The 23,802-nt window shown below is 35.3% G+C and overlaps 2 protein-coding genes across 4 annotated transcripts in view; both read right to left on the bottom strand.

Annotated features, from left to right (window-relative positions):
* bard1 (BRCA1 associated RING domain 1) overlaps positions 1–3,875 on the bottom strand; it is a 34,015-nt gene extending 30,140 nt beyond the window's left edge. For 2 of the 3 annotated variants that reach the window (XM_067410585.1, XM_067410584.1), the window contains exon 1: positions 3,717–3,875. The gene's annotated coding sequence lies outside the window, so the exon portion shown is untranslated. Of the gene's footprint in view, positions 1–1,106; positions 1,144–1,231; positions 1,296–3,716 lie in introns of all 3 variants that reach the window. The other variant, XM_067410586.1, reaches the window with a different exon arrangement.
* A 1,716-nt stretch (positions 3,876–5,591) lies between these two features.
* Positions 5,592–23,802, bottom strand: part of abca12 (ATP-binding cassette, sub-family A (ABC1), member 12) — a 42,859-nt gene continuing 24,648 nt past the window's right edge. Inside the window, exons 32-44 of the mRNA XM_067408837.1 lie at positions 21,191–21,368; positions 20,865–20,980; positions 19,776–19,935; positions 18,671–18,924; positions 18,369–18,573; positions 17,797–17,906; positions 17,510–17,660; positions 11,670–11,804; positions 10,332–10,435; positions 9,691–9,783; positions 9,404–9,509; positions 6,308–6,445; positions 5,592–5,800 (exon numbers count right to left, since the gene is read on the bottom strand). Of these exons, the coding sequence (XP_067264938.1) occupies positions 5,699–5,800; positions 6,308–6,445; positions 9,404–9,509; positions 9,691–9,783; positions 10,332–10,435; positions 11,670–11,804; positions 17,510–17,660; positions 17,797–17,906; positions 18,369–18,573; positions 18,671–18,924; positions 19,776–19,935; positions 20,865–20,980; positions 21,191–21,368 (1,852 nt within the window). The 3' untranslated portion in view covers positions 5,592–5,698. The remainder of the gene's footprint in view (positions 5,801–6,307; positions 6,446–9,403; positions 9,510–9,690; positions 9,784–10,331; positions 10,436–11,669; positions 11,805–17,509; positions 17,661–17,796; positions 17,907–18,368; positions 18,574–18,670; positions 18,925–19,775; positions 19,936–20,864; positions 20,981–21,190; positions 21,369–23,802) is intronic.

Genomic DNA, 23,802 nt, shown 5'->3' with positions numbered 1-23,802 from the left:
ATTTTCTGTCAGTCTTAGTACACGATTTAACTACAGAAGAGTCAAGTTTTAAATAGGAAAAATATCAAAACTCTTTGGTCATTTTTAAGCGCGATGCTAACGGTCTAATCAGATTCAATGAACTATGCTAAGCTATGCTAAAAGTGGTACCGCCAGAACCGGAGATCGGCTGAATGGATTCGAAAACTGTAAAACTCAACTGTTTAACTCTAGGGGAGTTGGAAAATTAGCCTATTTTCAAAAAAAGTGGAGTGTTCCTTTAAATGAACATAAATAGTTGAGAAAGAAAACACGTGTACGGTATCAGTAGCCTATATTGGATCCGTGCAGGTCTTAAAGTGACAGCAGCCTAATAATCCTGCTGCTGTATGTCGTTATTGTTTATCAAACAACTAAAGACAAATCACTCACTTAACTTTAAATAAGGATTAATCTGTTTAATTTATACAGTGAATAATATGCGGTGATTATTTTACATTTGATTACTTTATTAAATTTCTGTAGCCGACCTGAAAACTACAGTTAGTCCTACCTACAAAAAAAGCACCTAATAAGCACGGTTTATATAATTTGTATCTTTATTCTGTTGTGCTATTACTGACTTTTTATTTGTCTTTTATATCCCTTATCACAGACAAAGCTTAAGCTAGTCCTAGAATAAAATGCATGTTTGAGCTGTTTTAACTGAGAGCAACTTGCACTGACGTCAGTGCCATTGTTTTGTCTCAAGACGTTTTTCTAGTATGCATTTATAAAAGCTACTTAAATGCCCTAATTGAACTAAGGCCTAATCCTGGCTTAGTCTAAGCCCTGTCTGTGAAACTGGGCCATAATGTTTTAAATTTACATAAGTTAGGCTAGTAGTTTGGAATAGAGAAATGTGAAATTTCACTGGTATCTAAAGTTTTGGTGTCATAATTGCCTGTCTTTGTAAAAGCAGTTTTAGGCCAAAAATGTACTCAAAACCTTTTAATGGTGAAACATTAAGCAGCACAACTGGTTTCATTAATAATAAGAAATGTTTCTTGAGCGCCAAATCAGTATATTTGAATGATTTTAAAGAATTAGTTCACTTTCAAATGAAAATTAGCCCAAGCTTTACTCACCCTCAAGCCATCCTAGGTGTATATGGCTTTCTTCTTTCTGATGAACACAATCGGAGAAATATTAATAAATATCCTAACGCGTCCAAGCTTTATAATGGCAGTGAACGGGACCAGCGAGTACGAACCTAAAGAAAGTGTCTCCATCCACATCCATCCATGGATCCATCCAGTCATATACACCTAGGACGGCTTGAGTGTGAGAAAAGCATGGGGTAAATTTCATTTGAAAGTGAACTAATCCTTTAACTATTCCAAACTTTTGACCGGTAGTGTATACAGTATAAATAAAAATAAATGGCTAAGGAGAAAGATCTGAGAACATTTTTTTCTTGAGGATAAGTAACCAAGGTAACTTTTAACTGATCAAAAACACCATTACTAAAATTGCAAACAAAGTATTGTTACTGTCTGAAATGTCTTTGCTATTCAATCTTAATCTGTGAAGAAAAGCCCTATTATGAGCAGTCAATACTGCAGTCTAAAACAACACTACCCCATTCTTAAGAAACCACTGTAATGTGTTCATTTAGTACTAAAGAGTCCTTTCTTAGTGCTGTTAAAAAGGTTGGCCTACTTAATGAAGTGTAGAAACAGCAACACAACGTTATTGTTTTGAGTATTGAGAACACTTCAAAAAGGGCTGTAAAGAAACAGCTTTCTCTAGAAACCCATCGGCCTGTTGTTCATTAGAGAGATAAAGGCTATCGCATGTAGCACTGCCTTGAAAGAAGAAAGTAAACTGTATTTAACCAGGACAGAGAGTGAAGTGGACAGATGCACAACACTGCAGAAGGCAAGGACTTCAGAGTCTCTAGCTTGAGAAACAGACGCTCAGCTGGCAGCTTCAATGACCGGTACACACCAAACACCAGTTTCATCTGCAACACTGAGGAGAAGACGCTGAGATGCTGGCCTTTTAAGAAGACTTTCAAAGATAAAACCACATCTGAAACTGGCAAATGTGAAGAAAAGTGTAGAATGGGAAAAATAACTTATGAACTCGGTGGTAAATTATTAGAAAAAAAGTATTATAGGTAGGTGAATGAAAGCTTGAGATGTTGAAGGCCCATGAGACGTGCCTAAAACAGCTGTATGGGAAATGCTGCAGAAAGAATGAGATGAAATATCATATGAATATTTTAGTAAACTGACAGCTAGAATAGAACAGCTAGAGTACAGATCTGCACAGTGCACAGCAGTTATCTGAAATAGATTTATTAATCATATTTATCATCATTTTAATCATTTTGCACCACTATAAATGTCTTTCTTGTCATTTTTCCGAATCAGTGGTTCGGAGCGTGTATCTGCCAAAGTCACATGATTTCAGTAAACAAGGCTTCGTTTCGAAATTTCAATGGTTCACCAGTGGGGGGCGTGACAGTTTGATACACACTCCGAACCACTGATTTAAAAACAAAAGATTCATAAAGCTTCGAAGCTTCATGAAGCAGTGTTTTGAAATCGCCCATCACTAGATATTGCTGAATAAAGTTGTTATTTTGTTTTTGTATTCTCGTCGTTTCATAACATTATGATTCATTATGCTCCGAAGCTTCCGGAAGCAGTGTTTTGAAATCGGCCATCACTAAATAAGTCGTTATTTAGTTTTTTTGGCGCTCCAAAAATATTCTTGTCGCTTTATAATATTAATATTGAACCACTGTACTCACATGAACCGATTTAAATATGTTTTTAAGTACATTAATGGATCTTGAGAGAGGAAGTGTCCATTGCTCCCTATGAAGGCCTCACTAAGCCATCGGATTTCAACTAAAATATCTTCATTTGCATTCCGAAGATGAACGAAGGTCTTACAGGTGTGGAACGGCATGAGGGTGAGTAATAAATGACAGAATTTTCAATTTTGGGTGAACTAACCCTTTAAGGTTGAACCACTGTAGTCACATGAACTGTTTTAAATATGTCTTTAGCTTTCTGGACATCTGAAAGTGTTATTTGTCTTGCTGTCAATGCAGGCCTCACTGAGCCATCGGATTTGATCAAAAATATCTTAATTTGTGTTGTCTTACGCGTGTGAAACAACATGAGGGTGAGTAATTAATGACAGAATTTTCATTTTTGGGTGACCCAACCCTTTAAGACAACTTTTGGTGAATAAAAGTATCCATTAAAAATAAAAATAAAAACATTCCACAGTGATTTCAGTGATTTTCAATCTTCTGTATATATATATATATATATATATATATATATATATATATATATATATATGGGGGGGGGGGGTATGTAAAAACTAATCTATATATAGGTATAATTTTATATATGTAATAATCATATTCTTATATGAATAACAGTTTTAAAAGTATGTGTATTTGAGAGATATTCATGACCTAATAAAGCTGCAGCCCCTTAAATAAGCTGCAGATTCGGATAAGCATGATGCGAACCAATACAAGGCAGTCATTTACTCGTTTACTTTACCAGCAAAGCATATGGTAACATAGTTCAAGGCTTACCGCCTCTCTCTTGAGGGATGAGCTGCAAAATCATGCTAAAATGACTTTGATTGGACAGAAACGAGGGTTTTGGCGTGTTAAAACAGAAGCAGGATGTCTGAGCTGCTTTCGTTATGAAATTAAAGCATACCATTTAGAACACAGCAGAAGTTTTCAGAACTGTGCAACTGCCTCTTTAATCCTGGTAAATGTCACAGGTTTTTACTGTATGACAGGATGATAGTTCTTGATCCATGCCAAGGAGACCGATCACCGAACACAACATTAATCTAAACAGAAGTGTTTTGCATGTCGCGCCAAGCCGTCAACAGCGCAGGAAGCGAAGGGGAGGAGCTTAGCTCGGCGAACTTATACTCTGATTGGTCAGCTGGACTTTTGTTATGAAGTTCAGTTTGAAGGGCTTTCCTTCCTTTTTTTTAATTTAATACTTTCACTTAATGGAGAATAAAATGTCAATATAAATCATCCAAAACCTTCTGAAAAAACGTAAACTTAAATTATACTTTCTCATAGTCATTGTATGCTATATATAATATTTTATCCTATATAAGTTTTTTTTTTTTATATATTGGATAAAATATTAAACTTAGACGTTTACAGATGATACAAATCATATTAGTTGTATTTTTTTATCACAATTAATTCTAAAGATAAAAACTGTATTAAGAAATATACTTAAAATAGTTGACAGAAGTAAATATCATGGGTAGTTTGTGACTTATAATTTCCATTAATGTACTAAAGTACAGTTCCTATCCCTGTACTGTATTCAACGTTTTGTAAATTTGCTTTTAATATTTAGCTATTAAAATGGCATTGTGTGAGGGGTTAAGTCATTTGAAATATTTAAAAAATGACACCTGTGACAAATTATCACAAAGTGTCCCACTTTACCTGTTCTTATATGTAAAGAGGATAAAGAAATGCAGTTCGAATGAACATTGGATAGTTCATCACTTCCACAGTGCTCAATATTCTATGCAAAGAAATTGCATATCTCAACTCACGGCATAAAGAACCAATTGCACCGAATTCAATAAGACAAACGCTCAAAAACTGCATGTGAAAAATAGCTTTAATGTAAAAATAAGCTTGGTACATTTTTAAAAGAGGAACTGTGCCTTGAAGCAGACAGAGGAAAGGGCCGATGAAATATTCAGTACATTCTTGCACAAGAGATGTGCCTTCAGAGAAAATATTAATGAGAGTGAAGATGTGCAGACATTGAAGAATCATTTATATCTCGGAGCCAAAAAGGTCTTTGTGATTTATATCAACCCTAGACAAGAGCTGCATCGATGCAGCCAGCAGTTTAACAGGATGGACTCTTCCCTCTGCATACATATTTAATTCTGTATTGAGTAACACATTGTTGGTTGTTCATGTAAATGACCTATGTTTTGATTAAAATATATAATATATATGGTAGAGCTAGTAAAATTTCAAACAATTTAGTAAATAAATGTCTTCATGTCCTTTGATAAGGTGCAATGAATTTGTTTGAGGACAAATGAAAGACTAATCAGTTTGCATCAAACTACGTAAACTTTCTGCATATTTAACTTCAAGGTGATACAAATAAAACAAAAATCCATAAAAAGGTCCTTTAATAACAATCAATATTTGAACCCATATGTGGAAGAGCAGAAAAAAGATGAATACACATAATTCTTCATAATAATCTTCAATAATTATCCATTAGGAATTTGGCGACTTATTATTCAGTAAAATATATATATATATATATATATATATATATATATATATATATATATATATATATATATATATATATATATATATATATATATATATATATATATATATATATATATATATATATATATATATATATATATATATATATATATATATATATATATATATATATATATATATATATATATATTATATATATATTATATTATTAATATTAATATATATATTATATATATATTATATATATATATATATATATATATATTTTTTTTTTTTTTGCCTTTATTTAAAATCACAACACCAAAATATGATAAAGTCTATAAAAGATTTCATATGTATTAAATTAATTTATTTTTTAAGGTTCACTGAATGTCATAATGTGCAAGTATTTCATCAGTCCAACGTATTGTATGAGTCTAGACTGTCAATGTCAGATCCTTCAGTGACTTCCGGTGCGTCTGTGTCCGTTTTCCCCATGGCAAAGTTAATGAAAACCTAAGGAGACAAGTCAAGACAAGACAATCGTTTAGACTCACATCACCACCTCTGTCTCTGTTTTCATTCTACCCATTTCCACCTTCACAACTGAATATTTTGTCATCATTTACTCATTATTTGTTCATATTTCAGTGTATAACAAAAGAGATTTTGGTCTGTTCCTCACACAAGGCTCTCCCAATTTCATTTAGTTTAACTCGATGTACAAAAAAACTAAAACTACAAAACAGAAACATAATTAAAGATATTATAGAAAATATAAACATAAAATAGAATTCAAAATATTAATGAAAACTTTAATAGTATCTCAATTACTACTACTGCTAAAATAACTCTGGTTCAAGGGCTACTATTTCTGACTTGATAAATCACTATGAGCTGTAGTTTTATGGGAAAGAGATGTGTGAAAAGAAAGAGATTCGAGAAAAAAATCTCCCTCTGTGTTCCACAGAAGAGCATGAGGGTAAATAAATATTGTTGGGTAAGGGAGCTTATGTATCTTACCTCATCCAGAGTGGTCTGGCTGACTGAAAAGTGTTTGATTTGCAGTACAGCCTTGTTGGCCTCCAACAGGCCAAAGATTGAAGCCACACCACCAGGAGCAACAGGAACGTGATACTCCACCATATTCGAGTGATGATCCTTTGTGGACAGAAGATGGATAACATTAACTTAGACAACTAAAATAACAAAATACACTTAAAGGGCTCACATCAAAGATTTTTTTCCCCCTGAGGTCCACAAATAATGTTAGTAACAATTGTCTTTGTCTTTTTTATGACCATTTCCACCCTCTCTCCACCCATGCTGTTTTTATTTTGCTGCTGTGCCTTTAACACTTCTATGTAAACACCCTATTTACATGATAAATGAGATACAGCGCATTGCTGTCAAGTCCAATATACTGTAGTTTTAAATCTTCAACAACTGCATGTGGGCACATATTTGAGCTGTCATGTTTAAATGTATTCATCTGACATAAAACGTTGAAGAAGTTCAGAACAGGCTGATTTCACAGCTTAGTTTTAAAGAGGGCCTAAAGTGTTTTTTTACATTTTCAACTTTCTTCAGTGTATAAAGTTGCTATTTAAGCATGAAAAAAATCTGCAAAAGTTGCAAAGCACAAAGTCCAGTCCAAAGGGAGTTATTCTCTCTATCAGTAAACACTGTTTCTGAAATCACTGAAACGCCTCGATTGAAGTCTTGAGTTTTCTTCAGGGAACGTACAATGTCACAGAATTCCTCATTTAAATAATTCCCACCCAGATCATATCATTAGTAGTGTGCTGAAAGTTGCAGCTATGATAAGGGGCATGAAATTCACAAAAAAAGCTAGAAAAGGTTGACCAATCATAACACACTGGTCCAGCCGACCAATCAGAGCACACTGGGCTTTTCAGAAGGAGCGGCTTCTTGGAGACAGGATCTAAATAAGGGTTTGTTTCCCAAAAGCTTTGTTAGCCAACCATGGTCACAACTTCCTTTGTTACCAACATAGTTGAACAATTTGGCGTTTCCTGAAACCATAGGTCTGACGATCCATAGTTTCCATAGTTACATTCACAAACTTGTGTAGTTGGAACTACAGCTCTCGGGTCTGTGGTTAGAAGCATAGTTTCTTGGGCACAATAAGCAAGCTAACGTTCAGTATATTCTATATCTTTCATCCCATTTAAACATATATACATTTTATTCTATATATTTTAGCGTGTCAGCAATAAGCGCTGTTTTTGAGGAGTGCGCATATGCATAAATGTGTAAGGGAACCCCAGAGTATGATGTAGAGCAGTGGTCGCCAACCCGTCGATCGCGATCGACTGGTCGATCTTATCACTGTTCCAGTAGCTCGCGAAAATAACAGAAATATGATATATTACATTTATCCAGTCTTTGTACTGTATTTTTGTATTTATTTTTATGTCATTTTCTGGAGCTACTGGGACAGACAGATAAAGGTAAATAGCCCACATCATGTCCGAGTCTGTAAACGGCCGTTAACAAGAGGCCAGAGACGCTGAAGACGGACGCGAAGAGGAGACAATTCTGTAGCAGGCAGAGCTGCTCACTGTTCACGATGCTCGAAATATAGGAAGAAAATATAAATATTGAATTGGGGGTGAGGGATTATGAATTCATCTCTAAAATGAGATCAGTGTTGAGGAAGATTTCGATGGCAATGGCATTTTATTTTCCTGTTACCTCCGAATAAAGTAGCTAAAACAGCAGTAACCATGGAAACGCTGTATCACTGCTGCTCCATAAGCGCCACCTGCTGTCAGAGTGAATTTACGTCCCATTCAGCCTGCTGTTTTTGTTTCATGCTTTTTTTGTGTGTGTAGCATTTATAATTTCACAAAGATAAAGTCAGACCGTTCTGTTTTTGCTTTAAATCTTGAAATTAAATCTAATTCAAATAAAAAAACAACTGCTCATGCAACGTGCGTAGCATCTTTGTTTGGATTGTGATTAAAAAGCAGTGGTTCCCTCTAATTTGAAATGGCTATGTATTTTTGTTTATTATAATAATATTAATAATAAATATCTGCAACCAGTATCAGAATCGGCCAATTTGCTTGTAAAAAATAAATAAATCAGAATCTACATTGACCACGAAAAAAAAAAACTAAATATAATCTGGGCTGTCTTTTTCTATCAAGTAGATCTTGTCTTTCAAAAAGGTCTAGGTCAGGGATCTTGGGCTTAAAAAGGTTGGTGACCACTGATGTAGAGGGAACCCGCAGTGAATCAAACATCAAATAGAGCAAAACGACAATGAACAAAAACAGTGAAGGTTACAGCAGCAACAATGTAAAATCTGTGAAAAATAATGTTTTTTGAACATTCAAGCATAAAAACCTATTCTAGAAGACCCAAAAACAAAATCAAGGCTTTGTAAAAGGGCATAATATGGCCTCTTTAAATAAATACTCACTTTGACTGGAGTAGTTTTGAAACTATCACAATGTTTTCATAGAACAATGAAAACTTGTTTTAAAAAAAAAAAAAAATCAAAGAATGCACTGCAAAAAATGCTGTTCTTACTTAAGATATTTTGACTAGAAACAAGACAAAAAAATCTACGACTTAAATCAAGAAGCATTTTTTTTTTGACAAGTAAAAATTATTTTCTTGTTTTCAGGAAAAATAAGTCAAAATTAAGTAAGTTTTTCCTTAAAACAAGCAAAATAATCTGCCAATGGGGTAAGCAAAATAATCTTATTTCAAACCAAGAATAAGATATATAATCTTGTTTTCTGTTTGGACTAAGATTATTTTGCTTACCCATTGGCAGATTATTTTGCTTGTTTTAAGGAACAAAGTACTTAATTTTGATTTATTTTTTCTGAAACAAGAAAATAATTTGTACAAGAAAATGCTTTTTGATTTAAGAACTTTAAGATATTTTGACTAAAAACAAGACAAAAATTCGAAGAACAGCATTTTTTGCAGTGTGTGATTCCTCATGATAAGACTCCAGAAATAAAAGTGATCAATTCATTTAAATTAAGGAATTATCCCAGAAAACATACCCCAAAAATATGTTCTCTTAAAACAAAGTATTAAAGAAAAACGTCATTATGATATGCTCTTTTCTCTCACCTTCAGGCATGTGCTGGGGAAATTCTGCTGCATGAAGTTACTGATCATATCTACATCGTAGGAGGCTCCAGCTAAGTACATCCTCACCGTGAATCCTTTGCCAAACCTGTCAGATGAACACAAATTATTTTATCACTTGAGAACAAATTATGAAGTGTCTACACAGGATATCAGATCTATCAGGCTCTAGAGCAACAATAAGTGTGGGAAACGAAAGGAGACATGAGAGAACCAAGGAAAATAATTGGTAGGAAGAGACACAGAACAAAGAAAGATAAACCACTGACCTGTTCTTGATGTGCTGTAGGGAGCCGAGACATCTGAACTGTCCTTTTACCATTATAGCCAGACGGGTGCAAAGGGCCTCGCACTCCTCCATACTGTAGGACACAAAGACATGTTGCTGAAACTCCCTTTTCAACTCTCTCAAAGCCATCGAATTTGGTAAAAACTTTCTGTAGAAATGTACTATGCTGAAAGATCTCAAGCAGCATGAGATATACCTAGAATCTTAGTATATAATGCATCACTGTCTTCAGGCTTTTTAAAAACTATTTAAAGTTTCAGGCAATGCTTAGTGAAGCCAACATTCAAAGTTTGTCTTAAACTTTAGTTTTATCTAGTATCAGTGAAAACAAGATACATTTTTAAGACAAACTTTGAATGTTGGCTTCACGAAGCATTGTCTGAAATGATACACAGGTTAAAAAAAAAAAAAAAAAAAACTTACAATAGGTGTTAACTTATAATATGTAGTTAAACATGTTTAATGCAAAATTTTACTACATATTTATATATAAAACATATGTATACATAGGCAACATTGTCTGCAAAACTACTTTGTAATGATATTTATTGTGGGAAGTGCTTTACAAATACATTTGAATAGAATTTAACGAGTAGAAAATCAGTCAAGAGCAATCATTACCTGTGTGATGTCAGAACCACAGCACATTTGCCCATCACTTGCTCAGAGATGATCTTCCAAAGGTGTCGTTTGGAACGTGGGTCCATTCCAGAGCTGGGTTCATCCTGAGAGGTTAGAAGAGACATTTAAGAAATATGTGGGAAGTTTCTGAGAGTTTAAACAGAAACCGAAAAATCCAATGCAAATCCCACACACTCCCCAGGTAAATGCGATTGTGCAATGCACCAAGCCAACATTTCAAGTCAGAATAACTGATGTGCTATGAGACTTTGGCCAGCACACCGACGCATTTCAGAGATGTTTGTAACGAGTATGCAACATTTTACCCATTCAAACCCCTCTGAGCAAACACTCAAGACAACATGCAATATTGTAAGGAATAAGTGACGATGGGCCATTGAATTATTAGAGAATAATGCATGACCGAGTTGTTAATGCGGCCATGACGCGAAACAGTGTGCATTATTTCCTAATAATTCAACAGCCTGAAGTCAATTATTCTGCTTATACTATGGTTAACACACCTCAAGACATTGTTTAGATGTTGTATTTTAACACATTCGTCAGGTTTTTGTCTTTAAAAAGCTCGTGTGTGGGACTAATATCTTAAGCATCTCTTCCCACGCTTATTTTACTAATTCCAAAACACAGTTTTAGAGCTAGTGACAGAGGCTTGAGCCATTGATGGCCAACTAATGCAGTTATTAGAGAGAGAGAAGTCTATGGGTCTCTGAACAGATTTTGGCAGCAGCAATGTCTCTACTAATAGCGAAACTGTAAGTTTATCTGCTTCAAGAACAGCGCCGTTATTACCTCGCTAGTGAGAAATGTCATGTAGCTTTTACATTGCTATTTTTTAGTGCTAAAATTGTCAGAGCAGCGCTGACAACACGTTTCTGTGCGAGTGTGTGTCCGTACTTTAAGTGTGTTCTTTTGAGTGGGAGAGAGAGGTGGAGAAAGAGAGTATATGCTTTCCGTACACAATAAAACGTAATTTTGTGGCAAAACCATGGAAATAATTTGTTGTTTATCCTATTGTTGACTATGTTTATTTGCTCGGTCAGTGTCGATGTGGGTTTTTGTTCTTTTGCTATTATAGGACCTTTGAAGTAAAGTTTGGTAAAATTATATGGACATGTAATATAGTTAAGACCTGCCTGGAACTACTTTAGCCATGCGTGTCCCTGAAAATAATTGCACACCTTAGAACATTCGTCAACCTATCAGATTCAAGTATTCAACAGCCCCGGAGTATAAAGTGATTTATTTAACTGTACGGATTACTAAATGGTAACTAGTCTCAGCTTTGCAGGATGATGTGTGTTTTTTTTCACTCACCAGGAGAAGGATCTGTGGGTTTCCAATCAGGGCCAAGGCTGTAGACAGCTTCCGGCGTGTTCCACAACTGTAGTTCTCACTTGTATTGTGTCTGTGGTAATTCAGCTCCAACTTTTTCAACAGATAGTTCACAACCTAAAGAAAAAAAAAGATCAAATATTGAGATTCTCACAGTGTGTATAAATTTTATGATGCAAATATGAGTGCCTCTTGTCTGAAATATAGGTGTTGTGGTTGGTTGCCAGAGTGTGGCTACAGTATGAGGTTGTTTACTTGGGTTTGTTCAAATCCCTAACACTATAACAGTAATAGTGATGTTTGCCAAAATAAAATCTTGATGGTTTAATGTTTGAAAATAAAGAAAATAAGACAGCTTTAAAGGGAAAGTTCACCCAAAAACGAAAATTTTGTCATCATTTACTCACCCTTAACCTGTATGAATTTCTTTCTTCTGCTGAACACAAAAGAAGATATTTTGAGGAATACGGTTAACCAAACAGTTGATGGGCACCATAGTATAGAAAAAAAATACTATGGAAGTCAATGAGGCCCATCAACTGTTTGGTTACAAACATTCTTCAGAATATCTTCTTTTGCGTTTAGCATTAAAAATAAATACAAGTTTGGAACAACAGTGAGTAAATGATGACGAATTTTCCTTTTTGGGTGAACTATCCCTTTAAACCATTTAAATCACAATTGCAATTTTTATCAGGAAAAAAATATCCCAATTTGATGTTTTTCCAAAATTGTGCAACCCTATTTTAAAGCATGTTCCACACTAGCTGTTCAGTCATAATTTCCCTGCAATTTAGCTTTGATTAACAATTGTTCCCAAAAAGGCTTAACAAGTTGTTCTAACACGTTAATTGTGTAGTCTTGACATCATAATGAGTCACTTTGAATAATGTTTTGATTAAATGCCTGTTGACATTTGACCCCACACAGAGCATGTCATGGTTTCTGCATTCATTTAACTAATTGGATTCATACATCAAAGGATCCAAGTAGACATTCTATGAATTTAAATAGCTTCTCATAAACTTGCAAGAAACCATAAAAGACTCTCCATCTAACAGGGGTTATGTGCACCTACAGATCATCCTTTTGGGCCGGCATTGTACTGCGCACTTCCCTCAGGACATCAAAATTTACCAGCCGTTTCCTCTGAATCCTCTAATCCAAGTTAATGGGCCAAACCGCAAAAGCCATTTCAAAGTCTCAGCAGCTTCTACGCAAAGGCCTTCGGTAGCCAAAAGATGACTGATGGTATTCATAGATTGTTAAGTCAATTCTTTCTCTGCCCTTTTTATAGAAGGGTAACATCATCATTACAGGGTGCTGGTTTTACTTCATTTTATACAAAGTTGCACTTTATATCAACTTTACTCAAAGATTTAAAGGGTTAGCTCTCCAAGTATGAATATTCTGTTACTATTTACTCACCCTTATAACTTTCTTTAATTCACGGAAATATAAAAAGGATAACTTCTGTAGCATGTTCAAGCAGCTCTTTTTCTTACAATGAAAGTGGATGGTGACCAGAGACTGTCAAGCACCAAAAAGCAGCATAAAAATAGTCTACGTGACTTGTGTGGCATTGTGTTCTTTTATAAATGTTCTGAAGCCAATCGATAGCTTGTGTGAGAAACAGAACAGATTATTCCCTGAAAATCTTGCTCTTGATCACCATCCACTTTCATTGTATAGAAAAAAGAACATTCTTCAAAACATTTACCTTGGCAGATGATGTAGTTTTAAAACAACATGAGGTTGAGTAAACAATGAATTTTCGTTTTTAAATTTGTTGAATTTTTTCACGTAACTGTAGGTGGCAAGCTTCATATAAAAGCATCTTCCTTTCGACTTTTAACACAATTTATCACAATTTTCATGGATGACTCATCTTGCAGAAAGTTCTAGGACTGTTTCATTTTCACGTCATTATATGTATTATTTGACATCCTTTCTCCGCAGGCTAACCAGCAGCTAAAGTATCAGTAGAGACAACCCTGAATTACATTAGAGAAAGGAAAAAGCTTGACAGTGAGGTAAGTGTGTGTTGGAGATATGTGCTCATAACGTCATAAATGCGTGTCACAGTCTCTGATCATAATGGAGTTGATTTATTCAGTTCAAGTTTAAGCCTTATATATAAAAATATTGTGCGAGATGCAATAAAGAGAAAATAGACATAAAGCAGTGTGATTTATCCTCTAAACAGTTCTGTGTACTTTCAGCAATTTAGCTGTTGAGAACAGCATGGCTGGTCCTGCATTACAAAATAATGTACAAAATTAGAGTCGGATTGTTCTGACTCTAAAATCTCATTTAGAAACTCCTTTATTCCATACATTTAACTTTATTTATTGAACATCAGTGTCTTCATATTGACATTGCTGCTGCAGTATAAAAGCAATAAAAGGCATGATTTGGTGTGAACCACAGCTATTGATAACCTATTGATTAATAAGAACACTATTCAAACTTAAACTTAAAGGATTAGTTCACTTCTGAAGGAAAATTTCCTGACAATTTAAATACCCCCATGTCATCCAAGATGTTCATGTCTTTCTTTCTTCAGTCGAAAAGATATTAAAGGGTTAGTTCAGACAAAAATGAACCTTCTGTCATTTATTACTCACCCTCATGTCGTTCCACATCCGTAAGACCTTCGTTCAACTTCGGAACACGAATTAAGATATTTTTGATGAAGTCTGAGGTTTCTGTCTCTCCATAGAGATCCAATGCAACTACCACTCCAAGGTCCAGAAAGTTAGGAAAAAGACATTATTAAAGTACTACATGTTACTCCAGTGACTTAAACTCAATATTATGAAGTGACATGAGTGCTTTGTTTGTGCAAAAAAACAAAAAAACAAAACAACTTTATTTACAAAATAACATTATCCAAAGCGTGTTCATGCAACAATGCATTGTGGATTGTGTTGATGCGCAAATCTGAACACAACACACATGCGACGTGACACTCTCGGGAACGCGCGTTACAGATCAATATTTTTGTAAGTGGTAAATTATGTTTTATTGTGCAAACAAAGCACTCACAACACTTCCTAAAATTGAGTTTAATCCACTGGAGTCACATGGAGTACTTTATTGATGTCTTTTTCCTACCTTTTTTAACTACCTTGGAGTGGTAGTTGGATCTCTATGGAGAGACAGAAACCTCTCAAATTTCATCAAAAAGATCTTAATTTGTTTTCTGAAGATGGACAAAGGTCTTACAGATGTGGAACGACACGAGGGTGAGTAAAAAATGACAGAATTTTCATTTTTCTGTGAACTAACCCTTTAAGGTTTTTGAGGAATACATTCCAGGATTTTTCTTCATATAGTGGACTTCACTGGGGTTCACTGAAGCTGCACTGAAACTGCAATTTGGACCTTCAACCCACTGAACCCCAGAGAAGTCCACTATATGGAGAAAAAACCTGGAATGTTTTCCTCAAAAAACATTTTTTTTTTTTTTTTACTGAGGAAAGTATGTATGGATATGGAAGCCCGTTTCTGCCACTAAAAAACAAAACAAAACAAACCCCCCCCCCCCCCCCCAAAAAACCCCAAAAAAAAAAAAAAAAAAAAAAAAAAAGAATAATTGCGACTTTTTAACTCGCAATTGCGTGTTTATTATGGAAGCCTGTTTCCGCCACAAAAAAAAAAAAAAGATTAATTGCAGAATTCTGACTTCTCGCAATTGTGAGATATAAACTCACAATTGCGAGTTAAAAAGTCAGAATTCTGAGATCAAAAGTCGCAATTAATCTTTTTTTTTTTTTTATGGCTTTTTTTTTTTTTTTTTTAGTGGCGGAAACGGGCTTTCATAAGAAAGACATGAACATCTTTGATGACATGGGGGTGAATAATTTATCAGGAAATTTTAATTCTGAAGTGAACTAATTCTTTAAACTTATTTTCATAATAACTTTCTAATATGACCTAGCAACCTTTTATGCAAGCTATTTTTCTCAGACCCGTGTTTCAATCTTTAGGAAAACTGATAAAGAGTTCACATCTGCAGCCAAAGGCAAGTTTTACAGAAGTGCTTTTTACCAATAATCCTGGGAGAATGCAAGATTAATTAGCTTCCTCATTAATCAATGTGGAGAAGAGCCAACCATTTCCTGTCAAATGCAATACTCAGACAATACCAAACTGAGGTCTATTCACATCCTACTGAAAAGTCCAGCAGGGATTTCCATTTGGGTCAATGTTGTTTAGTGCTGGTCAAGCGAGTAGACTCGCTTTGCAAAGTTGGTTAAAACTAGTGATGCTGGTCTCAGTCACAACAGCAGCATCTCAATCACACTGGTGCTTTCAGAATGGCTATTAAACCTCCATTTCCTGACATGTTTTTACATGTGTGGAAAGACGTTATTTATGGAAGCTTGTTTCCACCATTAAATAAAAAAGGTAATTGCGACTTTTTATCTCAGAATTCTGACTTTTTTTTTTTCATAATTGCGTGTTTATATCTCACATTTCTGACTTTTTTTCTCATAATTGCAAGTTTATATCTCACAATTCTAAATTCTCTCTCACAATTGCCAGATATAAACTCACAATTGCGAGTTATAAAGTCAAAATTCCGAGTTACAAAGTCAAAATTGCATGAAATAAAGTCAGAATTGCGGGTTATGAAGTCAAAATTGTGTGATATAAAGTCAGAATTGTGTGTTATAAAGTCAGAATTGTGAGATAAAAAGTCGCAATTACCTTTTTTTTTATTTATTGGCGGCAACAAGCTTCCATAGTTATCAGACTAGAGTCACACTTGACGAAAAACAGAAAAATCTTTCTTAGACTGTTAAATGATTTCAGTGGGTCAGTGAGTTGAGACGTGATATAAAAAGACAGCTGTCTGATACATCTCGTCTCTTCTATCTTATTTCCACCCAGCACACTATCAGTGGCATACATTTAGCTGCATATAAGCAGGGATGTCAAAAGTACCAGCATTTCAGAATCAAGTCGATGCCAAAATAAAAAAAAAAAAAAAAAAAGATGTAATGATACCAGTCTCTTTTTATTATTGGCAATACTAAAACTACTGACTCAGTAATGACTCAGACGACTACCTTTAACTTGTGCATGTGTGACTTTAAATTGAGTTTGTTTATATATACACAGTTTAAAGCTGTTTAAAGTTGGGGTCAGTAAGATTTTTAGATTATTTTAAAGTCGTCTCCATATGCTTACCATGGCTGCATTTATTTGATCAAAAACAGTAAAACAATAATATTAATAATAAAATATCTATTTTGTATTTTTATATATTTTAAAATGTAATTTATTACTGTAATGTCAAAGCTGAATTTTCAGCATCATTACTCCAGTCTTCAGTGTCACATGATCCTTCAGAAATCATTCTAATATGCTAATTTGCTGCTCAACAAAACATTTCATATTATTATCAATGTTGAAATTAGTTGTGCTTCTTAATATTTTTGTGGAAACTAACGTTTTTTTATGATTCTTTGATGAATAGAATGTTCAAAAGAACAGCATTTATTTGAAATAGAAATCTTTTGTAACATTATAAATGCACTGATAGCTTTTGATCAATTTGATGTTCCTTTGCTGAAGAAAAAAAAACCAAAATGTGTTATTATTAAATGTTATAATTAAATGTTACTGACCCCAAACTTTTGAACTCTTGAAATTGGTACTGAATACTGGAATTTTGGCAAATAAAGTGACAACCATGCACAGAGGTATCATTACAACTGAAAACAAGCACTGAATCAAAGTTTGTAGGTCACTTTGATAAGAAAATGGCCTTTGCCAGAACAAAATAGATGTTGTTATAGCTGTGACCTTACCTGGTCAGTCTCCCTCTTGGAGATGCCCCTGATGCGGGAGTAAAAATAGAGATGTTCTTCTCCAGTCAGGAGGTCATCCAGTGCGTCCACCTGGGGGCAGTAACCAATGTTTATGCCCTCTCTCCTGCAGTCTATGATGTCAACCATCCTCCTGAGGACACAGGCCAGGGAGATTTACGAACATGCAATGAAACCTAACACAAATGTCTAATAAAATGCATCAGAAAAAGACGGTGAGCAACAGTAAAGGTACCAGATGTAGCTTTTAAAAGGGGAAAAAAAAGTACCCATCAATGTCACGGATCTTAGCTGAGCCATCTGTAGGGCTAATGTCTCCTGTCAGCATCTTGAAGGTAGTGGTCTTCCCTGCACCATTGACTCCCAGCAATCCAAAACACTAAGGACGATATTGAACTTCCATTCATTCACATTGAATGTTTTGCTGTCATTGACTATTCTTACCAGCTGAATCATAAATCTTCTATGAATAACATTGAAACCATAGAAGATAATGAAGCACAGCATGCAAAGTTTCTTAAACAAGAATTTCTAGGTATATATAGCTGCATTTCCCCCCTGTGATCACATCTACATGCACATTTTCTGATTAAGCACCATATTCTGGTTAAATCATTATTGATTTGGACATTTCATTTAATGTTCACACAAAAACGTCTTCAACTCCCTGAAACTCTTATTTTTTTTTAGTTTAAAGCACAACAACATCTGAATTTACGCAATTTACTCTCAGAGTACACATTCTTACACCCACTTATCAACGCACAAAATCAATGATCAATTGTTGTTGATAATCGGAAAATCATCTCATAATAAATGTTACTATGCAAATGGCACAGACCTCGCCAGATGGGATGCCAACAGACAGCTTCTTCACCGCCTGTACCCTCTTGCTCAGGTTTTGGTACACCTTAGTCAGCTGATTAACCTGCAGAATATCTGCACTTGCATCCCCACGGGCCACACGCAAGCGTTCAGCCACCACATCTTCATCTTCATTGGGAGTATAGCTCTGAACAACGTTCCTCTTCCAGCAGAATAAATGTCTGTGAAGAATACACAAATGCACAAAAATGAGACAGCTGCAGTGTAACAGATTTTACTAACCACTTTAAATCAGTAGTGCCAGAGCCTCAGGTGTACCTGACTTTGCGAAGGAGTGTCTTGTTAAGTAGCAGGCGGAGCGTGAAGCAGATGAAACCCTGCAGGAACATGGAGATGTACATCCATCCCAGAACATCCATGCTGAAGGGGTTCTTGTAGGCGTCCACCCCGAAAGCGCTCAAGATTTGCACCTGCATGTCAACCCTTGTCAACTCCATGAACCCATTGCCAAAGCTGAACTGAGGGAAGACTAGGAATATGTTGCTCATGGTACGGTACACATTCTGGATGCTCTGAAATAGACAGTGAGAGCAAGTTAGAGAAGGAAGGACAATGTGCAAAGCTATTCAGGGCATCTGTCCGGACTATTTTGTTGATCATTTTATTTGCTTGGTGGAAATTTATTTGAATATTCTATATTCTCTGTTCTATTCTATACACTGCAGTTCCAAAAATTGGGGAATTTTTTTCTTTTAATCAGCAAGGATGGATTTAACTGACCAAAAGTGACAATTATAATGTTACAAAAGATTTATATTTCAAACAAATGCTGTTTTTTAAACTTTATATTCATCAAAGAATCATGAAAAAAATGTATCACTGTTTCCAAAAAAAAAATATTCAGCAGCATGACGTTTTCAACATTGATGAGAATAATAAGAAATGTTTCTTGAGCACCAAATCAACATATTAAAATGGTTTCTGAATGATCATATGATCATGTGACACTGAAGACTGGAGTAATGATGCTGAAAATTCAGCTTTGCCATCAAAAGGATGAATTACATTTTAAAATACATTCAAATAGGAAATGGCTATTTTAAAATGTAGTAATATTTCACAGTATTTTTGTTGTACTGTATTTTTAATCAAACATATTCAGCCTTGGCGAGCCTAAGATACGTCTTTCCATAACACTGAAAAAATCTACCCCAACGTCTGTCCATACTTACTAAGGACTTAAAAAAAAGAAAAAAGAATGATAGTAATGAGAATTTTTAGGGCAATAAATGTGCTTAATTGTCATGAAAAAATATCACAAAGCAAAAATTCTAAATGATCTTAAAATTGGTTTCAGTTTCTTGTGCAAAATATAATTTTCTTTTCATTTGGGGGTAAAACGTCCCTCTGACTCCTCTCCTACCTGGTCATTCTGGTTAAGCTGACCCAGGAAGTAGATAATGGATGTGGAGATGATGGTGTTGATACTGATGAAGAGATTGATGCAAACGTAACCAATGAATGCCATCTCTGTATCCTTGAATAACGCAGACAGAAGATACATCCAAGGGAAGGTGGAGAAGCTGAAAAGAAAGTGACATCAATGTGATAAGTGGCAAGCTTAAAAATGTCTGAATAGAAGAATTATAACATGGAGGAAGACAAAAGAACTATAGTAAGACTTCAGCTTTGAGTTTAGCAAAGAGAAAGAGAGAATATATTCCACAGTTGAGCTAAGAGGCCAGAAGATAAATGAGTTCATCTATTTCCTCTTCGTGAAGCATTCTCTCTCCTCTTCAGCACCACAGAATGATCTGTTTTTTTATTCATTACTCTTGGTGATTGGGGTGGCGGGGTCAAGGAAGAGGATGTGTTTAAACTGAGGGGGTACTGTGTGTGTGTGTGTGTGTGTGTGTGTGTGTGTGTGTGTGTGTGTGTGTGCGTGCGTGCGTGCGTGCGTGCGTTCGCCGGCCTCTGTGCGTATACTGTTAGTGGTGGAAAGTCCACTTCGCTCAACTAAACAAAAGCAATTAAGCAGGTTGAAGGGAAAGTGGTCGGATTGCTGTGATGTGTGGTTATTTATGGACCGAGAGCCGGTGAGCTCACAGGCGGATGAATGCGGGCCAAGACTGCTGACTTCACACAATGAAGGGCCTCCCAAGCAGCCTGGAGCTCTGAAGCCTAAAGACTGACTGCGAGTGGCCTCACTGCTCTCCACAATGCAATTAACTGGGTGACGGAGTGTGTGAAATCGCTTCTTCAGAGCCCAGGCCTTGCAGGAAAGCTTCAAGCAGCTCTCCTCTTTCTAGCAGAGAGCCTGTGTTTACCTGAAAGATGGTGCATTAACTAAAACTTCCCCTTTGCCAATACTGCGACGTGTGGCGTTTGCTGAATAATACATTCGTGAAGCTCTAGTGCCTTGAGGACCTGTCAGCACTGAGACGTTCTAATGAGACGTCTGTCTTGTGACAGGAAAATCTCTGGTGGTAAAGGGACTCTAATGTATGCTGACCCAAATAGCACCAGCAGAAGTGTGACCGCGCCAAGGTTCTGCCTCTCCGTGAAGGCTGGGAGCTGGAACGCTGCTATCATCGCCACTGAGAGGACCACGGGAACCATGTAAAGAGCCTGCAATGCAACAGAAACGACCTCGTAAATTCTGTGATGTATATTTTTATTAATATTACATTAATTATATAATCCGAGTAATCAAAAATGGCAAAAATGGTTATTCTAGTCTTCAGTTCATCTAGTCTTGGCATAGCTTTGGTTTTTAGATATTTTAGATCAATGCAACAGATCTAAAAGGCTGAAATCTATCAACTACTACTGAAGTACCATATCATAGAAGAAGTTGATGATCCAGTAAAAAGGTTCGCTGATGCCAGAGATCTGTTGGAGTCTCTTGGAGCCCGTGTGATGTTCCTGAACTTCATAGATGACAAAGCTGGCAGTCATGATGGAGTAGCCAGTGAGGACACAAAGCGCAACCAGGATGCTGACCAAACCGCTCACCCTTGAGTAGACAAAAACAAAGATCTTAATATGGAGGACATGCGAGTTCAGAGTATATGACCTCATGTGTCCATTTATATGGTAAAAAAAAAAAAAAAAAAAAAAAAAAAAAAAATTATATATATATATATATATATTATATGTATGTGTGTGTTATATGTATTATATATGTGTGTATTTTATAAATATATTTAGATTTCATTTTTATATTTTATATATATACACATGTACTACCAGACAAATGCTTGGGATCATTTTATTTTATTTTATTTTTTTTTTACAATTTGAAAAAAAAAAAAAAAAAAGTATTTTATTCTCTTATTTGATCAAAAGTTGTGAAAACTAATATTGTGAAACATTACTACAACTAAAAATATTCTCTCTCTATTTTTATATATATATATAAAATGTACAAATAATAGTTAGTAATAAGAACAGAAACATGTATTAATAAAGTAAATGGGTCCATAGCTGTGCATTTTATAGACACACCTGCAAAAAAAGCAGTGATTCTGTGGCAGTTGGCAAGTGCAGAGACATATTTTAAAAGCCTGTCCTGCTGTCTTACCCTTACAAACTGCACTTCATATTTCCAACAGTGTCACACATGAGCTTAACACTGTTCTTCAGTCAAGCCTGATGCATTTATAACGGCACCAGACACAGTGAGGAGAAAACATGAAAGCCATGAGAATTAAGATCTCTCAATCTGTGAGAATTGTGTAAGACAGAGTCAGAACGATCAAGAGTTCAGTCTCAGCAGGACACTTCTTTTTCTAGCAGTCACCAGCTGAGCTTTTGCCTTTAATGCGACTCCTTTGCGTCCCTTCTCTGCTCCCAAGAACTCCAAAAAATATAGCAAAAATGGAGGACAAATAAGAATGAACTGATCTCAGGGAAAGACAGAAGTCTCATACCACAGAGAGTTGAGCCTGAATGCAGAAGCGAGAATCATTTTATATTCAGAAGAAGGACTCCGTTGGTTGATCACTAAAGTCAAGAAACTACTTAGAATGTACTAGTCCACAGCTTCAGACTTTCCTAGACAATTTTGGAACTTTGTATTGCAGCTTTTCTTACTGCCTCCTAAGGTCATATTGAAACACTTTTTATTACTTTTATAATTCAGCTATAATTCCTGAATAAGTCAATTTGATTACATTTGGTTTCACTCACAGAAAACTTCAGGCAGTTGTTGAAACTATAAAAATGATAAACCTCATGATAAAATGGTGCTAAACTATGGTTAAGATCCAGCTCGTCCTAACTAAGATGACAACAACTTCGAACAACAAATTAAAAAATATGGCTGCCATCAGCCAATCAGATTTCATTAGACATGAGACAAGTTTAGAAATCACTCATTAAAATATGTTATTGAAACATAATCTTGTGATGTAATTTTGAATGCCAACCTAGAAGTTAGCATCACCATGGTTCACTCGACAAAAAGCCAATAGGGCTTTTCTATTGGCTTTTTGATTATTTCTGAAAATAACCTCTGAGACCAACAAAAGTTTATGATTCTTACACATTTTGTTCATCAAGATCATCTTCACAGTTAAATACAAGCCTAAATATAATCATCATAAATAAAAAAATAAAAAATAGGCTATAAAAAAACTACATAATGGTCGCTTGACTTCAGTGTCACCATCTCTTAAGTTTCCAACAAATATTTTAAGCTTTATTTAAATCTACAAGTTGGAAAGTTTGATTTAGAATGGTAAGAGCGCGAGTATTAATACAAGGCTTTAAAAACTGACTATAGAGAGTAAATGAGTTTTCCTGTGTTTAATGTCTCCGACAGCCATTGTGGTCCCATTTAGCCAGTAAAAGCTTAAAAAAGTGGGGTATTACAGAAAAAATATCTTGTTTCTCAGACCTTATTTCAGTCATATAACCAAAACCCCATTCAAAAAAAAAAACATTGACTGCAGAACGATGGAACGAGAAGTTCAAAAATGCTAAATAATTTCTGGGCTTTAGGACTCATTCCTGCAGCACTCTATTTGTACTTGCAAAAGCTGCCTGAGGCTGTTACCAATGTGGCCGCCAAGTGCTTTGACTTGCCTTAAAGGGACTTTGCTTTTGATGTAAGTATCTGGAAAGCATTATTTTCTGCTCTTTTCAGCTACTCATTGAATCTTTTTTTTTTTTTTAAGTTTGAATAGCCAACCTATTCTTCTTCACTTTACTTGCCTTCTCTGCATGTTTTTCCTCTCAGCCTAAGCCTAAGTAGCAGGCGACAAGCCAGTCTCATCCCAGCTGTGAGACTGAAACAATTGCGCTCATTTTACAGAGCGTATCTTTCAAATTTAGGCACGGTTGAAATTGCCCACAGTGTTCAAAATACAAGCATGTTTGGGTGGCCACATTGAATCAATTAACCTCCGAACCACCTTCAGAGTAAACACACATTATATTGGGTTAGT

The sequence above is a fragment of the Chanodichthys erythropterus genome, chromosome 14, assembly GCF_024489055.1.
Source record: "Chanodichthys erythropterus isolate Z2021 chromosome 14, ASM2448905v1, whole genome shotgun sequence".
Classification (NCBI taxonomy): Eukaryota; Metazoa; Chordata; class Actinopteri; order Cypriniformes; family Xenocyprididae; genus Chanodichthys; species Chanodichthys erythropterus.
The sequence above is the reverse complement of the archived record's forward strand: the minus strand, read 5'-3'. Positions and strand labels throughout refer to the sequence as shown.